Source organism: Notolepis coatsorum (assembly GCF_963971535.1).
Source record: "Notolepis coatsorum genome assembly, chromosome: 15".
NCBI classification, from domain to species: domain Eukaryota; kingdom Metazoa; phylum Chordata; class Actinopteri; order Aulopiformes; family Paralepididae; genus Notolepis; species Notolepis coatsorum.
Window position 1 is genome coordinate 52,284,607 of NC_140179.1, and position 23,806 is coordinate 52,308,412.

The window sequence follows — 23,806 nt, forward strand, 5'->3', positions numbered from 1 at the left end:
TAGTGTCTTCTCCTCACTCCTAGCTAGATGTTTAATATTGAACTGTAGTGGCTTCTCCTAACTCTTAGCTAGATGTTTAATATTGAACTGTAGTGGCTTCTCCTAACTCTTAGCTAGATGTTTAATATTGAACTGTAGTGGCTTCTCTTCACTCCTAGCTAGACGTTTAATATTGAACTTAGTGTCTTCTCCTCACTCCTAGCTAGATGTTTAATATTGAACTTAGTGTCTTCTCCTCACTTAGCTAGATGTTTAATATTGAACTGTAGTGTCTTCTCCTCACTATTAGCTAGATGTTAGTGGCGGCTGCTGACCAAATCTTTTGGTGAAGCAAAAATTATGTTTTTAAAACATCCCCCACTGTGGTGGCTGGGGAGTTAAAAAATTGGGGAGGACGGGAGAGATTAAAAATATTTTTATATAAAGAAGTCCGAAATTCAAGTTTTCTTTAACTACGAGGCATTTATTCATCATTAATTTTTTTTATAATATCAAACAGAAGACTGAGTCTGTGCTAACCGAATACAGAAGCCATGTTTGCTGTATTTTGGGCGGGAAATTATCTTTGACCTGTATTGGTCCCCTTGATACCACATTTTTGGGTATGGCCTAGGGCTGGGCGATATGGCCAAAAACGTTATCGCGATAAAATTATTTTCATATAACTCTATATCGATAATTATCGTCGATATAATGTCTGTCAAGTTTAATTAACTTCTTATGCTCCTGCGAATGTCTCGAGTCGAGTTGATGTCGTCATCAGTCCGCGCACGTTAGCAGTTAGCCGACAAGCGGAGTATCTCATGACAATTTACTAAATATGACCCTAAAATACTCTCTTCCGCCCCAATATATTGAAACGACGTCCACTGTATACCCCACACTACTATAAACGTGGCCTCAGAATTCACGCCACACACATACTCGGCACGTAAATATATAAAATAGCGCCGTGCAAGCTAGTTATCCTAGCCAGCCTGTTGTTTCTAAGCGGTGTATTCCATGACAATGTACTAAATATGACACTAAAATACTCTCTTCCGCCACAATACATTGCAACGACGTCCACTGTATACCCCACACTACTATAAACGTGGCCTCAGAATTCACGCCACACACCCACTCTGCACGTAAATATATAAAATAGCGCCGTGCAAGCTAATTAGCCTAGCAAGCCTTGTTGTTGAGTCCTACCTCTGGGTCTCCTTCCGGGTCTCCTTCGCTCTCGGCCATCTCCTTCACTGATTGGTTGTTAGTGCGTGTGCTCATATCCAAGCTTGGAAAATCGATATATCGAAACTTTGCGACCACGTTTCATGTTTATTTTGAGGAAATAATTTATCGCGATAGTTATCGTTATCGTTTTATCGCCCAGCCCTAGTATGGCCTATGACACTTGGCCATAGTGCAGGGTCTTGTGAGGTCAAGCCTTTAGTGGTGGTGGTGATACTGCTGCTTGTAGAGGTGGGTGACACGTCATCTTCATGATGTGCAGGTGTTATGGTCTCACTGAAGGTGGATGTTGACTGACAGGGTTCCTGCAAGTTTCAACAGGTTACATTTAAGACTTTTTAAGACCTTTTTAAGACCACTTTCAATAGAATCTAATACATATTTCATTGCCATACCAGCAAAGAACTATTAAGAAAAATGACTAAGAAGTAATTCCATATGTATATATATATATAGCCTGATAGGCTATTACCATACTGCTTACTTTGCAGCCCGGACATTTCCCCCCAAAACACATTTAAACACGATACAGAGAAGTTATCGCAACATAGAAGTAATTTCCTAATCCAATATAATTTTAAGACCCATCTGACTTTTTAAGGCCCCAAATTCTGATTATTAAAACTTTAAGAATCCTGGACAAACAGTTATGAATATCAGCACTTTGAAAGGGATCATGCACCTTGGCTAGTGTGTCCTCCTGAGCTTGGTCAATATCCACCTGGGCTAGTGTATCCTCTTGCACATTATAGGCAGGAGGTGGGGTGCCAAAATACTTCAATAATGACCCTAGGAGAGATAAGAAAATTATATAATTATAGTAAAAAGCAGTGCATTCATCATAGCTTAAAATGACAAGAACAGCTACAGTAGCTAAGTTATTAATATACTCAAGTCACCAACGGTGTTTATGAGCTTTTGAAAAGCAAATATATTACAAAGTGCATTTTTCACAAAATGAAACAATGAGACACTAGATAGACGATTGTATGTTAGTGTGAAAAACATGACAATTGAGTGTTCCTGTCCTTTACAGTTAGCTAGCTAGGATACCTAACAGAATAATGTGAGACCTAGCTAGATTACTAACGTTAGCTGGCGAGTTTGAAAGTATCTCACCCATGAATTAAACAATGTGTCAAGTTAGCTTGGTGTATTGAATTTACCATCTCTCATTAAACACTGTCAAGTTAGCTTGGTGTATTGAATCTACCATCTCTCATTAAACACTGTCAAGTTAGCTTGGTGTATTGAATCTACCATCTCTCATTAAACACTGTACAGTTAGCTTGGTGTATTGAATCTACCATCTCTCATTAAACACTGTCAAGTTAGCTTGGTGTATTGAATCTACCATCACTCATTAAACACTCTGTAAAGTTAGCTTGGTGTATTGAATCTACCATCTCTCATTAAACACTGTCAAGTTAGCTTGGTGTATTGAATCTACTAGGGGTGGAACGGTACGCATTCGAACCGTACACCGTTCGGTACGACCTTCACGGTTTGGGGCATGTGTGTATTGTTCGGTTCAGGGGATGCACGCAAAAAGAATCATTCATTCGGCACGGAGGCGGGAGAGGTGAAGCGCCGGCTGCTGGTGCTAGTCAGTTTGTAGAAAGTTTGTGGAAATGGCAAGCGCAATATAAATCAATCTTCATTACGACTTTAAAAACATAGGCATTAACATTACATAGGCCTACACACATCTTGCCATAACGTTAGCACGGTTTGTGATGCTACAAGTACAACGCACGTTTAACTATGGTAGCCCACCAGCTCTAATACAGCCAGTGAAATCATTATCAGGCATCAATGAAATGTTACCGTAGCTAGCAGAGGAGAAAATGCGAGTCTGAGGCGGGGCGTCGAAAGACAATGCTAGTAGTGGGGCAGATAAGCTCATATATGGAAAGCTATTGTGCATTTTATGAAAGAAGCATGAAACTTTCTACAGTGTTTCTATATACCATGCCGTTTGTTTTCAGACATGGAAACACTTCTGAATTTACCTCTGGAACTTGTCAGAGGCTGTACACATTTTGGGCTCTCAAAAACATGTAATTTTTAAACTTTTTTCCAGGCACAAAGGTATTCTATCAAAAAGAAGAGTTGTGGAACCCACTGGTCATCATAAAAGTGCTTTAATAGATTAAATCAGCTGTATAGGATATGGCAATTGGGTTTCATGTCATACAAACACACCTCACACAAACACAAAGACTCAAAAAAGGACTTTCAACAATATGCGTGTTAAATTTGATTGAACAGTTGACATCTCTTAACCTACCCTAGTTGTACTAAGTAGTACCTGCCATACAATGACATTATTAGTGAGGCCTAACAGTCTCCTGAGCATGAGCAAAGGGCAGTACACTTGAGGGCATCTTTTTTGCACTTGCAGCCTGTTGTACACCCTTTCTTGCAACCACAATGGATCAGTTCATAGCAGCTCTGTGATGCTTCTGGAAGGGTGGTCCACAGTGGCTGCCATCCCATTTCTTCTTTCACCCAGCTCCAATCAGCAGGGCTTGGCAGCTGAGGGTCAGGTTCCAAGGCGTTGCTCCAAACATTGGCCTGATAGCTGGCACGCTTAATGTGTTGCTCTAGCGCAGCCTTCGTTGGGGGCATGTTCTCCAGAGCTCTGGATTTCTGAGTGAAGAGCTGTTTTCTAGCTTCATTTACCTGTGGTTTCGCTTGTCCTGTCATACATCAGTACGACAAAGCATTCCAACCGTGACTTGGACAGCTCACTCACATCACCCTGCATCTGCAGGAGCTCATTGAAAGCCTCAGTCACTTCAGGGAAAGCCTTCCAAGTCTGCCATGCTGTTTGCTTTCCTCTTCCAGCAAATGCTGAGACTGTGTCACATCCTGTGAGTGCGTGGAACAATGGGAGAGCAGCAGCACAGGTACTCATGAATGCCAATATATCTGAGGTTGGTTCCACTACCAAGAGCAATCCACATTTCCTCTGGCTTGATCTTCCTAAACATGGCCATGGCCAGGACTACAACATCGGTGTCAACAGTACGAATAGTCACCTTCTTGCAACCCTTCTGAACAGCATCTGACACATGCAGAAGCAAGCGTGTGTCTGCTTCCTCGTGAGAACATGGGGTGAGATTTGTCACGTCACTGGGGAGGAGAGCAGAGCACCATTTTGCCATGAGTTGCGTAAACTTCTTTTCTCTCATCTCAAGTTTCAAGTTCAAGTTTCTTTATTAGTTGTCATACAGAAATACAGAATACTTTTGCATGAAATGCTTCTTTCTGTTTTGCTCCTGAGAGTGTGCTAGATAAAATAACAAGATAGTATAAAATATAGCTGCTGGGTGGCGCAGCGGAGATTGCGCTTGTCACCAATGCAAGAGACTCCGGTCTCGAATCCGGGTGTCGGCATTGCCTCCGGCTTGGGCCAGCCGTCATACTAACTCAATTGGCAGAGTTAGAGGGTGGAAGTCGATGGGTGGGGATTTGGACGTTGTGGACAGCAACTCCTACAGGTTGGTTGGGGGACGCCTGCACAGCAGAGACGGGAAGTAGCGGGGGTAGTGTGAGCCTCCCATGCGTTACACCTCGCCACTGAGAGTCCACGCTGGCAGGTGAAAATATGTGACAGGCTGCCTCCTCGTGTACCGGAGGGGACACGTGATGCAAGGCTTCTATCCTCCCTACAACCGACCAGTGGGGGGCATAGTCGAGCAACGTTCAAGACCGGGGAGGGGAGAATTGGAAACACGAAATTGGGATGGGAGAAAAATAGAAAATAAGGAGAAAAAGTGGATAAAAAAAGATATATAGTATAATATAAGTATAAAATAGAAAGTCAAGTACGTAAACAAGTGTAAACAAAACAAAAAAAGTTCAATATACATATATACTAGGGGTGGAACGGTTCATAAAATCGACGGTTCGGTTCGTATCACGGTTTTAGGTTTACGGTTTTCGGTTCGGTTTATGTTTTAATTTTTTTTTAAATGTAACACTCTAAAAATACTCCAAAAATAATCAACATAAGATATATAGCCTAAAAATAATCCAACTTTTCAGCTATTCTCAAGGACGTAGTCATGCAAAAACTGAAAGAATGAGGCCATTTGACATAAGGCACATTATTTTGACTGACGGTTAGAGCTAGGAGAGATTTTGGTACAGCAAGAGGGGAGGCATTGCAGATTTAAACATGCTTCTCATTTATTTGGTAAAAAAAAGGTTTACCTTTTTAATAATGTTTGGCACACAAAGACCGAACTGAATGAAAAATATAGGCAACATTTGTATGCACAGTATTAACTTAGTGCAAACAAACAAAATAATTAAACCTTTCCATTTTTGTGACCACATTATAGACAAAGGCCAACATAAAGTATGCATAATGCTCAACCAGCATCTTATCTTATCAAAAAGTAAAAGTCACAGAAAAGATGATTATGGTTTTAAAGGGACGTTTATGGGGTTTCTTGTATTAATAATAATTTGCACTAAGGAATGTTGTAACCGTTATCTAAAAAATAAATAAAAAATAAAAAAAGAGATGTTACAAGGGAATGGGGAATGTTATAGAAACCCCCCCACATTGGTGTCGAGTTGGTACGTCCCAGCAGAGACCAGGATGTAAACAGATGCAGTTGACACTTGACACACAAGCTCTAGTCTCTTGGCTCGTTATTGAACAGACGGACACAACCTCTGTTGTCAAGCCTTGTCAATATACCCCCCTTCCCCAAATGGAACTGGTGTCGTGGAGTCACTTCGCTGTGAGCATTTGTTTCCACGGTTAGCTCGCAGCTAAAGTTAGTTAACGTTAGGGCTGCAACTAATTACTATTTTGGTAGTCGACTAATGCCCAGATTGGACATTGAGCATGACCTCAGAGTTGCTTTGAGACTCTTGTCAGGACCAAACAACATCCCCAGTTATCCCATTAGTTCCCCCAAACTTACTGTCGGTCTGTTATGTTAAGCTAAGAAGTCTTCAGCTGGCTGGACCAGAGCTGAAAAGCCACTTTCACAAAGATAGGTAGTGCAAAAAAAAAAAAAAAAGTTTAATGACTAATCGACGCAACAATTCCTCGTCGACGATTTTTTATAATCGACGTCATCGATTATGGCGACTAATCGTTGCAGCCCTAGTTAACGTCATTCATTCATAGCTCATGGCTAACGTTAGTTAGCTCGCGGCTAAAGTTAGTTAGCTCGTGGCTATTGTGATGTTAGCCTAGCTCAAGGCTAACCGTTATAACCGAACAATACACCCATGATCCGAACCGTGGAGGTCGTGCCGAACTGTGTACGGTTTGAATGTGTACCTTTCCACCCCTAATATATACAGTATATGTACAGTCTATACTTCTTTTTTGTATCCACTTTTTCCTCCTTTAAAAAAAAAATTCCCATCCCAATTTCGCCTCGCCAATTCTCCCTTCAATTCTCCCCTCCCCTGTCTCCGGTACACGAGGAGGCAGCCGGCGCATCTTTTCACATGTACAGCGCAATCTCTCAGTGGCGAGGAGTAACGCATGGGAGGCTCATGCTGCCCCCGTTGCTTCCTGATTCTGCTGTACAGGCGCACCAACCGACCTGTAGGAGTCGCTGTCCACAACGTCCGATCCCCACCCACCAGCTTTCCCACCCCTAACACTGCCAATTGTGTTAGTATGAACGACCAGCCAAGCTGGTAGCAACGCCGAGAGCTGGGCTCGAACCCAGCATCTCCTGCGTTGCCCACTGCGCCACTTAGCCGCCCTACAGTCTATACTTCTGTACAGTCTATACAGTCAGCTTCTATCAGGGCTCTACAGTGCGACCATATTGCTCGCATATGCCCCTAGAAATATGTGTGTGCGAAACGGAAAAATCGATTACTCGCACGGTGTGCAAGTGAAGATTACAGCCTCAATCGTGCTTTTTTTCTCCGCTATAATCGTTCAAAAACTACAAGTCCCACATTGCACTCAAGCCAACGGTCTAATCACAGTAGAGTGACATGACTGGTTTAAAAAAAAAAAAAAAAAAAAGGAAATGACCAATCGGAAGCTTTCATTTTCTTTTTTACTTCCTGAAAGTCCGCCATTGCGATATGCGAGCGTTTTCCGAGACACAAGTAACATTAAGTTAATGTAATATTCTAGTCTTACCAATAGCAATAGATTTGAGAACACCTAGATGTATCGATAGCAATAGTAATATAACGTTAATGCAACAAAACGAATGCCTTGCTTTGTTAATCATAACGTTGATGCAGTAGCGTATGTCGTTGTGTTGGCTGTAACTGACATGAGAATAGCAACACTGTGTACACATTAAAATTGCGATAATTGATTCTAACATTTTCAAATCGATGCAGTTGAATTTTCCCCTTAGGATCGATGCATTGCGATGCATTGTTACACCCCTACACCAAAGTAACTGGCCCACTGTGTATGTGTGTACAGCTAACTTGGCTAGCGTTATCAACAGCAGAGGTGGGCAATAGGGTCCAGCTGCAGCGCCGGACGGCCGGAGTGCAAGTGGTGTGACGTAATTGGCAGAATCGACTGTCAATCAATGGTCTACCTGACACGCAAACTCATAAACAATGTTTCTGTACTGGAGGTGTACAGTATTTCAATAGGCATGCACGCACAGTACAAATATACATTTATTTTTGAAAAAAACTCTGTTACTTGAAATATTTTCACTGTGCTCCTAAATATTTTTGGGTGCTCCTAAATTGCTTTGTGTGCTCCTACATTTTTTCATTTAGGAGCACACGTGCTCCTTGGGAAAAAGGTTAGCGTAGAGCCCTGAGCTTCTATACAGTACAGTGTAGAATGGTGAGGTATAGCTTAGCTTGTGGTGCCACCTTGTGGTGTGGTGCAATGAGGTGCATGAGATTGATGCCAATAAATATGAAGTGTTAGTGTCTAAAAGTGGGTAAAGTGGGTGCTACAGTGTTTTTTTTAAAGTGAGTGTGTGCTAGGGCTGGGCGATTAATCGATATTTCGATTAATTCGAATGAATGATTTAGGACGATTTTGAAAAATAAAAATCGATTTTCAAAAAAAGTCACCTTTTATTTTACAAAAAGTGATGTTTGGTGAAAGTTAGATTTGCACTTTATTAATCCCAATAGGGAAATTCATTCTTGTTTTATGATCAAGAGGCTGCTTTTATTTGTTTTAAGTGAAGCTTGGTGAAAAAGCAAGTTATTGCACTATTAATCCCAATAGGGACATTCATCTTTGTTTGATCAAGAGTAACCTTTTATATTATATATATATATATATATATATATATTATTATTATCACTTTTTTTTAAGTGAAGATTGGTGAAAGTTATGTTTGCTTCAATCCCAATAGGGACATTCATCTTGGTTTGATAATTTTTTTGTGTCAAATACAATATTTTTTATATTTTTTTTGCTCAAGAGAAAAAAATCGATTACAATCGTAAAGCGGATTTAAAAAAAAATCTGGGATTTTATTTTTAGGCCATATCGCCCAGCCCTAGTGTGTGCGTGTGGTTGTATGTGTTGTGGGTGTATTTGATGGTCTGTTATTGTTCATTGAGCATCCTGATGGCCTGGGGGTAGAAGCTCCTTCTGAGTCTCTCTGTGCTTGCCATGAGACTCTGGTATCGCTTGCCTGACCGCAGCAGTTTAAAGAGGCAGTTGTTTGGGTGGCTGGGGTATTTGATTATTCTCTTAGCCTTACCCATGCAGCGCTTGTTGTAAATGTCTTGGAGAGTGGGAAGCCCCCCTCCAATTGTGCGTTTGGCTGAACGGGCCACTCTCTGTAGTCTGCTACGGTCTTGTGCAGTGCTATTCCCAAACCAGGAGGTGATATTGCCAGTCAGGATGCTCTATTGTGCATGAATAGAAGTTCTTGAGGATCTTCTGGCTCACTTTGAACTTCCTTAGGCGCCTGAGGAAGTAGAGGCGTTGTCGTGCCTTCTTGATAACACTGTCAATGTGTGTGGTCCATGTCAAGTCCTCGGATATGTGGACTCCGAGGTACTTGAAACTGTTCACTCTCTCAACCGGTGCCCCGTCGATGCTGAGGGGGCTGTAGTCCCTGACTCCCGACCTCCTAAAGTCCACAATCATCTCTTTTGTTTTGCTGATGTTCACATGTGGGTGCCATCACCAACGAAATCTGCCTACTGGGGCGGGTAAGGGCAAAACAGTTCACCTTTTTATATGGCCTCTTTTGCCACAGTTAAAACACTCTCGTGTTTCTGACCTCGCACCCCGCTCAACAACCTCGCCCCCACTGATACCGCCAGAGGCCACAGTCTTGTCACCAAAACCCCACCTCGGCCTACTCTCCACACTGCGCACAGGATAACTTGGTATATTGTATATTATATTGGATAATTAACTATATTATATATTGTGTATGAAATGACGAAGCTAAAGAAATAAGCTATCACTGAATCTGAAAAAAACGAAATTTTTGATTTTTGGCAATCGAAAACTAGATGAAAATATAGTACTGACCATAGATGGAGTTGATATAGAGAGTTAATGAATTTCGTTTTCTTGGTGTGATTATGGATGATAAATTAACATGGAAATCTCACATAACACACGTTAAAAAAAAGATGTCCAAGAGTATGAGGCAATGAGAACACTCTACTGTTCACTCATCTCACCTTATATCAGTTATTGTGTTGAAGTATGGGGGAATACTTATAGGACCAATATAAAACCATTATATATACTACAGAAGAGGGCTGTAAGACTCGCACATAAAATGAATTATCGAGAACACACAAACACATTATTTATTAAATCTAGAATAATTAAACTTGAAGACATGGTTAAGTTTCAAACAATGTTAATTATGTTTAGGGCAAGAAATAATACACTGCCAGAAAAACTACAAAATCTTTTTCATTTAGAAAGTGGGTTTAGTAGGAGAAAATACAATTTTAATAGTGAGATATTATTTTTTTATTATTTTTTATTCTTTATTCTTTATTATTATTATTTATTTAATTTTTTCTTGTTTAACTGTGGATTGTGTGTTTCTTGTATAATGGTATAAATGATTATTTTGTGTAAATTAGGTTGTACGCCGACCATTAAGTAAATACTTGTTTAGTTTAGGAATAAGGGGCAGGTAACTATAAGATTTATTCTTCTTCTTGCTCCTTTTGTCCATGGAATGATATTTATGATTGTGTAATGAAGAAACTCTGATTGTATTGATTCCATGTGGCAAATAAAAACTCTGAACTGAACTGGTCTGTTGAAGAGTGTCTTGTGCGTTAGTACGAACTCGTCCGCAAGGCTCACAGCCAGAGAGCACTCGGTTACTTTATGCTCATTCATGTACATAGCCACATTGTCGGGAAAACAATATGACTTAAACTCCTCAAGGAGCACGAGTTCCCGCATCTTACCCAGGGTGTCCACTCTCTCCGACGCGCACCACCGATCAAACAACAAGTATTTTTCATACGCAAACTCCACATAGGTCTGCAAGCTGTTCTTCCTCAGAGCACGGAACCACTGCCTGTATGCCTCTGGTACCAGCTCATATGCCCTGAGAATTGCAGTCTTGACCACAGCGTAGTCCTGGGTATTTGGGCATAGCGACGCATAAACATGTTGCGCTTTACTGGTAAGTGCGCTCTGGAGCAGCAACGTCCAGTGTTCAACCAGCCACCTCAGTGTCGTGGCTACATTCTCGAACATGGAAAAATATTTATCCACATCCTTTTCTAGAAACTGTGGTACTAGACGCAGGTACTTAGTGACATCGAACCTAGGTTCCTCAGGATGTGCCGCCCGTGCCTCTACCCCAAGCCTCCTGAGTTCGAGCTTGTGCGCGCTAGTGTGTTCCGCTTCGGCTTTGTCACGCTCGACACGCTCCAACTCATGCGCGCGAGTCCGTTCCGCCTCCGCATGTTTTAACTGTTCAAACTTATACTCTAGTTCTAATTTCCGCAGCACTAGTGAGCTATCGGAGACTGGGTCTAACTCCTCCTCATCGCCCACAGAGCACTACTGCAGCACCTCCTGGGCGGTCAGAGCCTCCACCAGTGCTACCCGCTGCTGCTCCTTCCTCATGCCCGGGACAAGCTTAACCCCATAGTGCACCGCTATCCCCGCCAACGCCTCTTTCGTGCATACGCCCAACAAGCCCACTGTTGGCCTATCCACAAAGTCTCCTACTTTTACCGGCATATTTGCGCCACTCAGGAATAAACAGGGGGGGAGAAAGAAAAAACGAAACCCCAGGAGAACAAACAAAAAACGCATCCGCCCCTATCACCGAATATGACCAATCAATATACACAAAAAAGAGAGAAACAACTAAACAAAACGGCTTCACCCTATACGTCTGTATAGTCTGTTCCTACATACTTTGGCCACCGCTCCACTACTGCAGTGCTTAGGGTAGTCCCAACCACAAAACACTGCAAATATACATTAAAAAAAAATAGGAGAGCACTGGCCGCAATAGGCCACCTAACGCCTCCACACCTAAAAGTATTCGCAACAAATTAACAACTGTCGTGTGCCAAAAGAAATCCCATCCCCAAACGTTCTCATCCCTCACTACAATGCCCCCTATGTAACTAAACTAACTAGACACACGTCGGCCTAGGAGGAGCCTAACAGGATTCTTCTAAAATCCCGACCGCATATGGTGTGTCCCCAGGCGACGGAAGGCACCATACAAAATGGTCCAGCTGCCCTAGCTGGTTGAGAACGCTCCCTATTGGAGAGTAATTTGCCAAGGGGGTCTAAAATATGGGCCACACACACGACACTGCCAACCATACTTCACAGTGTGGGTTAAGCTTAGCGGCCACCACCAAATTATGTTCTCAAACCAGTTTGGCCCGAGCCCCCATGTTACGTTGTCATTGACATCCTTTAAGCTTGATGTCGAGTCAATGCAACACAACAAGGAGACGGCAGTCAAAGTAGTTTATCAGAAATATTTAATGAAATAATTACCATGGATGAAATGAAGAATAAACTAAAGTAACGACAGACAAGGACACATACTACACAGACAGGATCAGCACCAGACTAAAGGGAAGACAGAATACTTATACATGAGGGGATGACGAGACAAGACACACCTGGGTTAATTGTAAGTGGGTACAGCTGGGGAAAGAACAATAGGGACTACAATACCAGGACAGAGAACTACAACTAGACATGATGAATCACATTAGGAGCGCCTGATCAGGGCACAAACATAGACCCACACATAATACCTTGCCACCGCTATTTTTGCCTCTACCCTTAACACATTGTCCGCCATGCATTGTACCCATCCTTGGGCCCAGTCTGCCAGTGCTGTAACCCTATGGGGATGTTTACCTTCTTTGCAGGGCTATAACTTTTTAAATATTATAGCTATATCGACATTACTATGGCCCATTCAACATCGGGTATCTATTTTTTCATTCATACATTGTCGTGTTAATACCGTCGTGAATATAAGTATGTTTTTAAGGTTTTCTGCAGTAATTCCTAAAATGCGAATTATAGGCCCTGACACATATGATAGATTATGGATTGGTGTTTCTTTCCTATACACGCTATATTAAAAAATTCAAATGTATATGATCGGTATACATTATGCTTAATCATGCGTGAAGGAAAGGGGGGGGGGGGGGGTCGTTTATAATTCCTTGATCGTCGGTAGCGTCTTTTTTTTTTTTTTTTTTTTTTTTTTTTTTTAACTATGGGTTGATACGTTGATCAGATGGATTGCAGTGAAACAAATAAACAATCGGGCTGAAAATAACGTTATATTCCTCTTACCGTTCGCCGATGAGAGTGGGTGTCCTGGGATTGGGTGGGGAGGGTAGTTGAGCTGGGCAGTGGGGGAGGGTGGGATGGGGGGCACGAGTGTTGTGGGTTTATATGTTTAATTTTCTGTACATTTTCGGTGAAATGTTTAAATTGAAAAATCGTATAATAATATTAATAAAAAAAAAAACTTCAAGATGATTTATTGTTCCTCTTTTCATCCCTGCATCCAGATTATCTACGGGACAATGTCTCTGTTTGCAATGAGGACAACAGTGTTGTCCCCGGGCTGTGTTGGAGCCCCGGTCCGAGCCACAAGGAGCAGGGTCCAGACTCCCTTCAGACCGGAGAAGAACTCTGCAGCCGTGACCTCCAGCCCCTCTCTTCAGACTGTTCCATCGCCGACGGTGAAGAGAACAACGGTGAGGAGAGAGAAGGCGGTGGCAGCGATGACAAGTGGAGGGAACAAGGACATCGGTTGACTCTGACGAGGCAGAAAAGAAAAAAGAAAGCGGAGAAACTCAAAAAGAAAACAGCGACACAGAGTGATCAGGTGAAGGAAGCGGAGAAACTCAAAAAGAAAAAAGCGACATCAAGTAAGAAGATAAAGAATCCAGACGCAAAAATAAAACGAGTCCCCACGCCGTTTTGCTGCAAAGTGTGCGGACATTCTTTCTGCTATGAGGGTTCACTGTGGAAACACATCCAGAAGCACGACACCGGCGCAGATGTCTGCGGCGTGTGCGGGAGACGTTTTGAATCGGAAGAGAGCCTGAGACTTCACTTGAAGACTTACGTGAGAACGAACGTTTGCGGCTTTTGCGGGAGAGAGTTCAGCAAACACCAGGAACTGGTGATCCACACGAGGGGTCACACCAATGAGAAACCCTACGTTTGCACTCACTGCGGCAAAGGATTCCCCCGCGAAGGCAGCCTGACCAATCACCTGAGAATCCACACAAAGGAGAAACCCTACGTTTGCACTCACTGCGGCAAAGGATTCCGCCGCAGTGACTACCTGACCGATCACCTGAGAATCCACACGGGGAATCTCCTCTGTTGCAGCCACTGCGGCAAGATGTTCAACACAAACAGGACCCTCAAAGCGCACATGAGAGTGCACTCTGGAGAGAGACCGTACGTCTGCACCGTCTGCGGGAAGGCGTTCGCTCTCAGCAACAGTCTGGTGGGCCACGCAAGGGTTCACACGCGGGAGAGACCCTACGGCTGTGGCGTGTGCGGCAAGAGGTTCTCCCAGAATTTCTCCCTGAAGATCCACACGATGATCCACACGGGGGAGAGGCCGCACGGCTGCTCCGTCTGCGGGAAGACCTTCTCCAAGGGCACAGCGCTGAAGGTCCACCTCAGGACGCACACGGGGGAGAAACCCCACCTCTGCTACGAGTGCGGCTGCAGCTTCAGCGACCGCAGCGCCTTCAATCGTCACATGATCGTTCACACGCGGAAGCGAGTCTACGGCTGCACGGTCTGTGACAAGAGTTACCCACGAGAAGACCACCTGAGGAATCACATGAAGAAACACACGGGGGACATAATACCGGTAGATCCGTTGGTACCGGTAGATCCATTAATACCGGTAGATCCATTAATACCGGTAGATCCGTTAGTACCGGTAGATCCATTAATACCGGTAGATCCATTAATAGTGGTAGATCCATTAATAGTGGTAGATCCATTAATAGTGGTAGATCCGTTCTGATAATTCTGAGGGGAAAACGGTAGTGTACAGCCCTATAGACCTGTTTGCTGTATACGTCAGACTCGGTGTTCTGCGCATCAATGGACATGTATATACCTCTCTCCTCCTCTAGCAGACTGTGTGTATAAACCTCTCCTCCTCTATCAGACTGTGTATATATACCTCTCTCCTCTAGCAGACTGTGTGTATACCGCTCTCCTCCTCTAGCAGACTGTGTATATACCTCTCTCCTCCTCTAGCAGACTGTGTATAAATCTCTCTCCTCTATCAGACTGTGTGTATACATCTCCTATCAGACTGTGTATATACCTCTCTCCTCCTCTAGCAGACTGTGTGTATATACATCTCTTCTCCTCTAGCACACTGTGTGTATATACCTCTCTCCTCCTCTAGCAGACTGTGTACCTCTCTCCTCCTCTAGCAGACTGTGTATATACCTTTCTCCTCCTCTAGCAGACTGTGTATATACATCTCTTCTCCTCTAGCAGACTGTGTACCTCTCTCCTCCTCTAGCTGCAGACTGTGTATATACCTTTCTCCTCCTCTAGCCGACTGTGTATATACATCTCTTCTCCTCTAGCACAGTGCTTCCCAATCCTCTCCTCGAAGCACCCCAGCCGTTCCATGTATTTGTTAAATTCCACCACCAGCACACCTGATTCAACTTAACAAGCCCTTTATTAGTTGAATCAGGTGTGCTGGTGGTGGAATTTAACAAATACATGGAACGGCTGGGGTGTCTCGAGGAGAGGTTTGGGAACCACTGCTCTAGCAGACTGTGTACCACTCTCCTCCTCTAGCAGACTGTGTGTATATACATCTCTCCTCCTCTAGCAGACTGTGTGTATATACCTCTCTCCTCCTCTAGCAGACTGTGTACCTTTCCTACTTTAGCAGACTGTGTGTATACCTCTCCTCTCTTAGCTGACTGTGTGTGTGTTAACACATTGGTCGCCATGGGTTATATCCATCAATATAGCCAGTCTGCCACCGTTGAAAGCCTATGGAGATGTTTACCTTCTTTGCAGGGCTATAACTTTTTAAATTGTATTGCTATATTGACATTACTATGGCCCATTCAACATCCATTATCTATCGTTCAGGATGTGGGAACGTTATATTTTTTCATTCATACATTGTTGTGTTACTAGCGTCGAGAATATAAGTATGTTTTTAATCTTTTCTGCTGTAATTCCAAAAAACAGTAGTTATAGGCCCTGAAGCATATATATAGATTATCGATTGCCGTTTCTTTCCTATACACGCTATATTAAAAAATTCAAATGTATATGATCAGTATACATTATGCTTCATCATGCGTGAAGGAAAGGGGGGGGGGGGGTCGTTTATAATTCCTTGATCGTCAGTAACGGCTTTATTTACTATGGGTTGATACGCTGATCAGATGGTTTGCAGTGAAATGAATAAACAATCGGGCTGACAATAACGTTAGTGTCCTCTTACCGTGCGCCGATGAGACTGGAGGAGAAAGATCCCAATTATTTGACGCCGATCTCCTACATCCATTTCCGGTTTGTATGGCGCAATAAACGCCAAAATCATATCGATTATTGCGTTATGAAAGCGATCCAAATGCACTATAGTGTTTGTCTGGAGTCCCGTAACAAGATGTGACTGCCGGAGGGATTTCCTCGACGCACCGATTGGCACTTACGGTTTTAGCAAGAGTGTAACTCGCCCGACCATCCACCAGGCGGCGGTATTGAGGCGTTGTAATCTCATACAGGGTCCCGCTGGAGTCCAGAGGTTGGCTGGATGAATTCTGAATGCCATGGCGAAAAAATTTAATATTGATCCCAAAAACGGCATACGCCGTTGTTGGCGTTCAACGCATGGCAGGGAATAACGATTTACGCCGTTTATGGTGCACAATGTGTTAAGGCTGTCCCCGAAGCCTGTTTTTGGGATTCGAACTTCGTTAGGGTTTTTCGAACGGACGTTCAAACCTTTGTTTTTAATTAAAAAGAATATATATATATATTATTATTTTTTTCTTTTCTTTTCAATTTTTCTCTGTTTTTCTCCCCGTCCCAATTTAGTCGTTGTGCCAATTCCCCCCCTCCCCTACCCGGCCGTTGTACGCATGTTCTCCTACGAGTCGGTACAAGGGTGTCCCGAAGCCGATCGCACGGTTCCTCCGATACGTGCGGCGACAGCCAGTGACCTCTTTTCACTTGGCAGCGAGGACTCTCATCGGTGAAGCGCAACGCGTGGGAGGGCACGCTATCTCCACCAAGTCCTGCCCCCGCTGAGCAAGCGCTGAGACCTGACCTGTAGGCGTGAATACTTTCCCCAAGGTGGTTGTCCTTCCGTGTTCGGTTTGCGCAGCCTGATTGGCCACTGACGCTTCTCTTGGCGCCCAATCGTGTTGCGCCTAGCTTTCAGTTCCACAGCCCAAGTCCTTCAGTTCCATAGCCCATTTCCTCTTATTGTTTTCATCTCTCTATATTAACGTAACGCGCTATTCATATCAATCGACATCACATCAATATAAATAACGTATTGTTTTCATCTCTATATTAACGTAACGCGCTATTCATATCAATTGGTATCACATCAATATAAATAACGTATTGTTTTCATCTCTATATTAACGGAACGCGCTATTCATATCAATCGGCATCACATCAATATAAATAACGTATTGTTTTCATCTCTATTAGTAGCGAGTTAGGCGATAGTTAGTTTTAGTATATTGTGCACGGCGGTAGCGAGTTAGGCGATAGTAGGGCTAACGTGATTGGGCGCTGAGAGAAGCGTCAGTGGTCAATCAGGCCGCGCAAACCGAACGCGGAAGGACAACCACCTTGGGGAAAGTATTCACACGACCTGTAGGCGTCGCTGTCCACAACGCCAGATTCCCACCCACCAGCTTCCCACCCCCTAATACTGCCAATTGTATCAATTTTCTTTTTTAAATAAATATCCTCAAACTAACTCCTCCATTTGAATAAAGTGATTAATCTGATTAAATGTGTCTTTTTTTATTTACAACTTTCCAGGTCCAGACCCAGCCCAGGGAGAAGCCCCAGCCCAACTGAATCAATTAAATCAACTTTCTTTAATTAATATAAGTTTTTAATACTATAATATTAGTGTAGCCTAATCTTTATCTGCAACTGTGACGAAAAACCCCATTGGTTTATACAGAATGAATAGAAAAATATATAAAAAATTCAAAGAAAATTCAAATGCCAGCGTAGCGAACGAAGGTTCGAACATTTTAACGTTTGGGCTCAGCCCTAGTGTGTGTGTGTGTGTGTGTGTGTGTGTGTGTATACCTCTCCTCCCTTGGCAGACTGTGTGTGTGTGTACCTCTCCCCCCTTGGCAGACTGTGTGTGTATACCTCTCCTCCCTTGGCAGACAGCTGTTTTCTCAGGGTTTCCAGCTCATGTTCCTTCACCAGCAGTTGCTGGTTGTTCTTTTCTCTGAGCGTCTCCAGAGACAGGATCCTCTGGAACCGACAAACACACATCATCAGCTGTTAGACTGGACGACTTCATAGTCTCATTTAGGGATTTTGGGGGCAGCAGTGGCTCAGGAGGTAGAGGGGTCATCTGGTAATCTGAAGGTTCCCGGGTTCAATTCCAGCGCTTCCCGACAGAAGTGTCCTTGAGCAAGACACTGAACCCCTAATTGAACAAGCTGGCAGTCCATTTACTATCCATCTAGGGATGTTAAGAAATCAACATTTTCTCTAAATAGTTTACACATTCCATTCCTTAACGAGTACTTGAGAAATTATTTTCCAATGATTATCTACTGTAGTTGTAATTTCTGTATTTTATGTCCGAGTTCCAGATAAATTATATGAACGGAGATCATATGGAATATATATATAGAGAGAGACACAGACAGAAATAATGCTCTACCTTTGCCCAATGGCAGCAGGAGTCCTTTCAAGCAAATAAGCAAACCACCAACTGCTCTAGTGGAGCTGCTCGGCAGCCAAAAGTGTCAGACTGGTGGCACTGGGAAGCTCCCAGGTGGGAATGTGTACCAGGGTTCCCACAGACATTGCAAAATAAAATTCAAGGACTTTCAAGTACTTTTCCAAGCACTATTTTGCATTTTAACTCATTCAGGGCCAGACCCGAGATATCTCGGGTTAACTCGCCGACGCTCGATATTTCCATTCATTATCCAACCAGGGAGCCTGGTGTTATCATAGGGAATGAGTCTGAGATCCCAAAAGTGCAATACCGGCCGCATCCTACCAGGCGGCGGTATCGAGCACCCTTTGAAACTCTGTCTTGGGCTGTGCGTCGATTATATTGGTCCGGGCGGACTTTTCCATGTCGGGCAAGGGGAGCGGTTGTCCCGATCGGCTTGAGGAGCGTCAAATGCTGATGATGTATGGCGGATTATGTTGGCGACACGATCGACACCAATACTGGGACTCGTGATCAGATAATTGGAATATTCTTTTTGGGACACATCCTAGTCAAGGTAAGCGCTATATGATTTCAATCTTGCATTGATCAAAGCATGCCTTCATTGCGATCCGAGCGTATGTGTGTAACGCTAGTCCATAACGTATTCCGTTGGTGACGATCAAAGCATAAAAAAATTACCCCCCACCCACCCTTTCATGATTCATGACGGGAATGTATGGATGAAATGTTTTTTTCTTTTTCACATGTCTATCTGTCGATGTCTAATGGGCAATAGTATTGTATCCATAGCTATAATATATAATATAGTTATAGCCCTGCAAACACCGCCACGTATTCCTATACTTTAGAACGCTGGCCTTTCAACCACACGGTACACAGCGCCCTCTGGCGCTGAATGAGTTAAAAGGGCATTTCAAATTATACAATTCACTGTTAAATGCTGTTTTCTATAGAGAAAAAAATCTGATCCAATATTTATGGCTTAAAACAACAGTACATTACAGACACACGCTCCGATCGCGGTGAAGGAATTATTGGATCAACGCAAGATTGATACCATATAGCCCTTACCTTGACTAGGATGTACTGCAGAAAGAATATTCCAATTATATGATCGCCATTCCAAGTATTGATGTCGATCGTGTTGCCAACATAATCCACCAAAGAACATGAACCGGCGGTGCTTTATTCTCCTCAATCCATGTGTTATAAACATTACTCCTGCCCGACTAGGAAAACTTGGACCGGACTTTATAGATCGACGGACAGACCAAGCTAGAGTTTCCAAGGATGTGCAATACCGGCCGCAAGGCGTTAGGCGGCGGTATTGGACGTTCGCGATCTCAGACCCATTCAGGACAGCCTGCACAGTCTCCCTCGATGGATTATGAATGGAAATAGCTAATAAAAGAAATAACGACCCAGAAACGAGAATCTTCGTTTCTGGCACTGAACCTTTGTGCCACAGAAACGAGAATTATCGTGAACGGCACTGGATGTGTTAAGGAATTCCAGGTCTTGACTTTTTTCTTTTTCAAAGATCAAGCACTTTAAGCACTTCAAGGACCTTGTGCGAACCTGTGTATGACTGCATAGCAGGGGGCGTGGCTATAAAAGAATACATGCTAAACAAAAGGGAGAGGAAAACACAAAACAGGCCATTTGAAGTCTTACAACAGGAACAAACACACGACCGAGTGCCCCAGGATTCTCAGACAAGACGGCGCAGAGTCACTCACAACTAGGAGGGAGGGGAGGGAGGCTATGCAAGAGAATGGCAATAAAGAAAGACATTTGCTGTCATTTCCTGCAACTCATAAACGTAATTTCAATAAAATAGCACACATAGGGGTAAGTTCCTTGCGCCAACACATTGTTATAGCGGAGCTGTTCCCCTATACCATTGTTAGATAACCTAAGTGGGGAACAACCAGGAGATCACTGTGACAGAGAGTAATGCAGTCTAAACAGTCATAAATCTTTAATTCAACTTCAGCCCTGATCATAACCATTTATTTTTAGATTTTTTGTAATGTCAGATAAAAAATCTGACATTACAAAAAATTCATCAAAATCTGTGTTGCTGCTAATCATTGACACATGCCTAGCCTGTAACAACCCCCCCCAGAAAAATGTACTTTGCATTTGATATATTGAAAATATTTTACTTTTTGTGTTTTTTTTAACAATAATTTGTGATGCCATCACACAAACTGGCATTTAAAGGGTAAACATTAAAAAATGTATTGAATGTGTTTTCTTTTCTTTTTTACAATAATTTGTGATGCCCATCACAAACACTGGCATTTAAAGGGTAAAAATTCAAAAATTCCTGCACCAGAATGCAGGAAATTAAGTTTTTGTAACAAAATAATTGTGTGTGTGTGTGAGTGAGAGAGAGAATGATGGACAATCGCTTGCTGTGTGTGTGAGAGAGAGAGACAGACAGACAGACAGAGAGATATAGAGAGAGAATTAAGTACATTTGCTGAAATACAGTTATTAATTTTCTCACTTGCTATGTGAGAATGTTAGTTATTATGTTCTCAATGCCCCTTGCATTGTATGAGTTGTGTGGAAGCGTTTGCTAGTTCTAGTGCTATCCCTTTGTACATTGTGGCTGTGTCTGACAAAAGTTAACAATACATAATGGTATTAGGAATACATTTGCCTCCTGCGTGAACTGCGCATAGTTGAATAGACTATATTTTAACACCAGTCATATGGTGGTACTTGGAGAGCCAGCTACGTTCTCAGGTGGTTGGTGTAAAAAGTTTGAGAACCACTGAACTAGACGATTTAGAAATGTGTCCATTCGAAATACATTGCAATTTCAAGTGAGGTGGACCGGCCGGAAACAACAACGACGTAACCACTACACCTCCCCAGTGATGCCAGTAACTAGTTACTCTAATCTGATTACTTTTTTCAGTAAATGGTAATCTAATTTGTTACTTTTTACAAGCCAGTAATCTGATTACAGTTACTTTTCCAAGTGGCTTTGCGTTACTATTTAGTTACTGACATATTGCTGATGAGAGAGCCAGGGGTACAGTCAGCTAGACCGGAGATGGGATGTGCGCACGCACGCACACAGCCACGCATAATACCATGTTTTATATTACACCGGTTTTACAATTTAATTTTTAATGGTGGACATCTGTGACCTTATTTACATTTGATGGCTGATGACGTCTCATGATGACCTGTCTGAGCAGCCAATCATGATTTATGACATGCACTTTCAATAAAGCAATAAAAAAATAAAAATTAATTATGTTGTGGCAGCAGCAGGGACGACGACTTCGTAACCTAGTTACTTTCAAAGTAACTAAGTTACTTTGATAATCAAGTAATCCGTAAAGTAACTAGATAACTTTTTAAACGAGTAATCAGTAATGAGTAATCAGATTATTTTTACAAGTAATCTGTGGCATCAGACCTCCCTATATAATGAATGAATGAATTTTATTGGTACAACGGAATTTAAAAAGAGTAAGAGTGACTAATCATAGATTTCACTCTCCAACGTCATCTCCCCACCTACAGTATAGAATAGAAAGACAGTTATGGAACTCAGGACTAAGTCACAGCTTTCAGTGTGGCAGCTCCCACCCTCTGGAACTCCCTCCCCGCAGAACTCCGCACCGCCCCAACTCTGGACTCATTCAAAAAACTGCTCAAAACCCACCTCCTTAACTCGGCCTTTAACCCCTAATCTCTCACTTTATATGTATATGTTGTGTCTGTCCACTGTCTGTTACTTTGTTATCCTCCCCCCCCCCTATGTAAAGCGACCTTGGGTCTCCTGAAAGGCGCTATATCAAATTAAGTTATTATTATATCCAACAATAAATATCTTTGCAGATGGGGGGAATATCTGATAATACCTCCCGTACCTCCTCCGCCTAATGTGTGTCCCTCAACACAGACGCCAAGCCCTGCTCGCCATAGTTTACCTCCAGCAGTTTGCTGCTGTCGGAGTCGGGAGGCCTGACATGTCGTTTGGCCAGTTCGTCCATTTTCCTATTGAGGTGAGCGTTCTCCTTCCTGAGCTCTGCGTTCTCCTTCCTGAGCTCTGCCTCGGCCTTAGAGGAGCTGCTGGATTTGAACCCCAGTTTGGAGACGATGGTTTCCTTGGCCCCTTTTGATGTCATGGTGACTGTAGGAGGGACAGAACATTAAAGAATCCAGCTCTACAGTGGCTTTGGAGATAGTGTTTTGACACTTAGATGGACACTATTCCAATTATGCCACCGTCATCCATTTGGTGTGCCTGTAGTGTTCGTATGGTCCATATGGGTCGCTCCGTGGTCCCTCTGACTTACTGTCAAATTACTGTGTACTACTACTGTTACATGTTAGTTGTTGTGATTTGGTCATTAATGGTGTAGTTTTTTCACAATATGACACTTTTGCAGTTTCAGAAGACACAAAATTGTCAGAGTAACAGCTCAGTTGGTTAACTAGTATCTACAGTCTGATACATCCCACTCTGCTATTCATTATTGTTTCCTAGCATATTAACACTTTGAGTGCCAGCAGGGGGCGCACGATTTAGCGCTTGAGTGCCAATGCTCTATTCAATGAGAGGGCGAGCACATTTGCGAACGCATAAACTATATCTTAAATTATGTGTCTAATACGCCCGTCGCTTATCAATGACTTGCTTGCAGTCAACATTGTCAAAACGGATAGTTTTTTCATTGGTACATTTCCGTTTTATACCATTTTGAAAAACGCTTGTTTTTGGAAATGTCCAGAAAAAATAAGTGATTCTGCAGGAATCGCCCTTTACTGGAATACACAAAAACTGTCATTTTTCTGCCTATTTATGAATCGTTTTCAAATAAACGCTAGATTATCGATAGTATATGTGTACTTATGCACGCTAGAGAAGCGGGCTGAAAAATCGATTATCTTATTTCCTGATCAGCACACACACACATAGGGGACACGTTGATATATCTGTGAAAAGAGCTCTGATTACCCAAAAACTGGTCAAATAGATTCCTTACTTCAGATCAGATGTTCTCCAAAAAGATTATTCTTTTATCTCCATTCCAAATATCGATCGCGTTTATTGATCCAGGGCTTGGTGCTCGAAAGACATATTCCACGCTGTTCTGAGGGACCACAAAGCAGTAGCGGCTGCTGGTTCTCTCTCCACT

At 42.8% G+C, this 23,806-nt stretch overlaps 2 protein-coding genes across 2 annotated transcripts in view; one reads left to right on the top strand and one right to left on the bottom strand.

Annotated features, from left to right (window-relative positions):
- LOC311242052 (uncharacterized protein) overlaps positions 1-15,265 on the top strand; it is a gene marked incomplete at its 3' end in the record, with an annotated part of 36,128 nt that extends 20,863 nt beyond the window's left edge. The window contains exons 3-4 of the mRNA XM_084331005.1: positions 13,231-14,558; positions 15,203-15,265. Of these exons, the coding sequence (XP_084187131.1) occupies positions 13,231-14,558; positions 15,203-15,265 (1,391 nt within the window). The remainder of the gene's footprint in view (positions 1-13,230; positions 14,559-15,202) is intronic.
- Positions 15,266-17,112: 1,847 nt separating this feature from the next.
- LOC311242053 (centrosomal protein of 55 kDa-like) lies at positions 17,113-22,792 on the bottom strand (the record flags this gene model as incomplete). Its single annotated transcript, XM_084331006.1, has 3 exons — positions 17,113-17,181; positions 18,086-18,193; positions 22,595-22,792. The coding sequence occupies 3 exons, from the start codon at positions 22,790-22,792 to the stop codon at positions 17,113-17,115; spliced, it is 375 nt and encodes a 124-aa protein (XP_084187132.1).
- Positions 22,793-23,806: the final 1,014 nt, after the last annotated feature.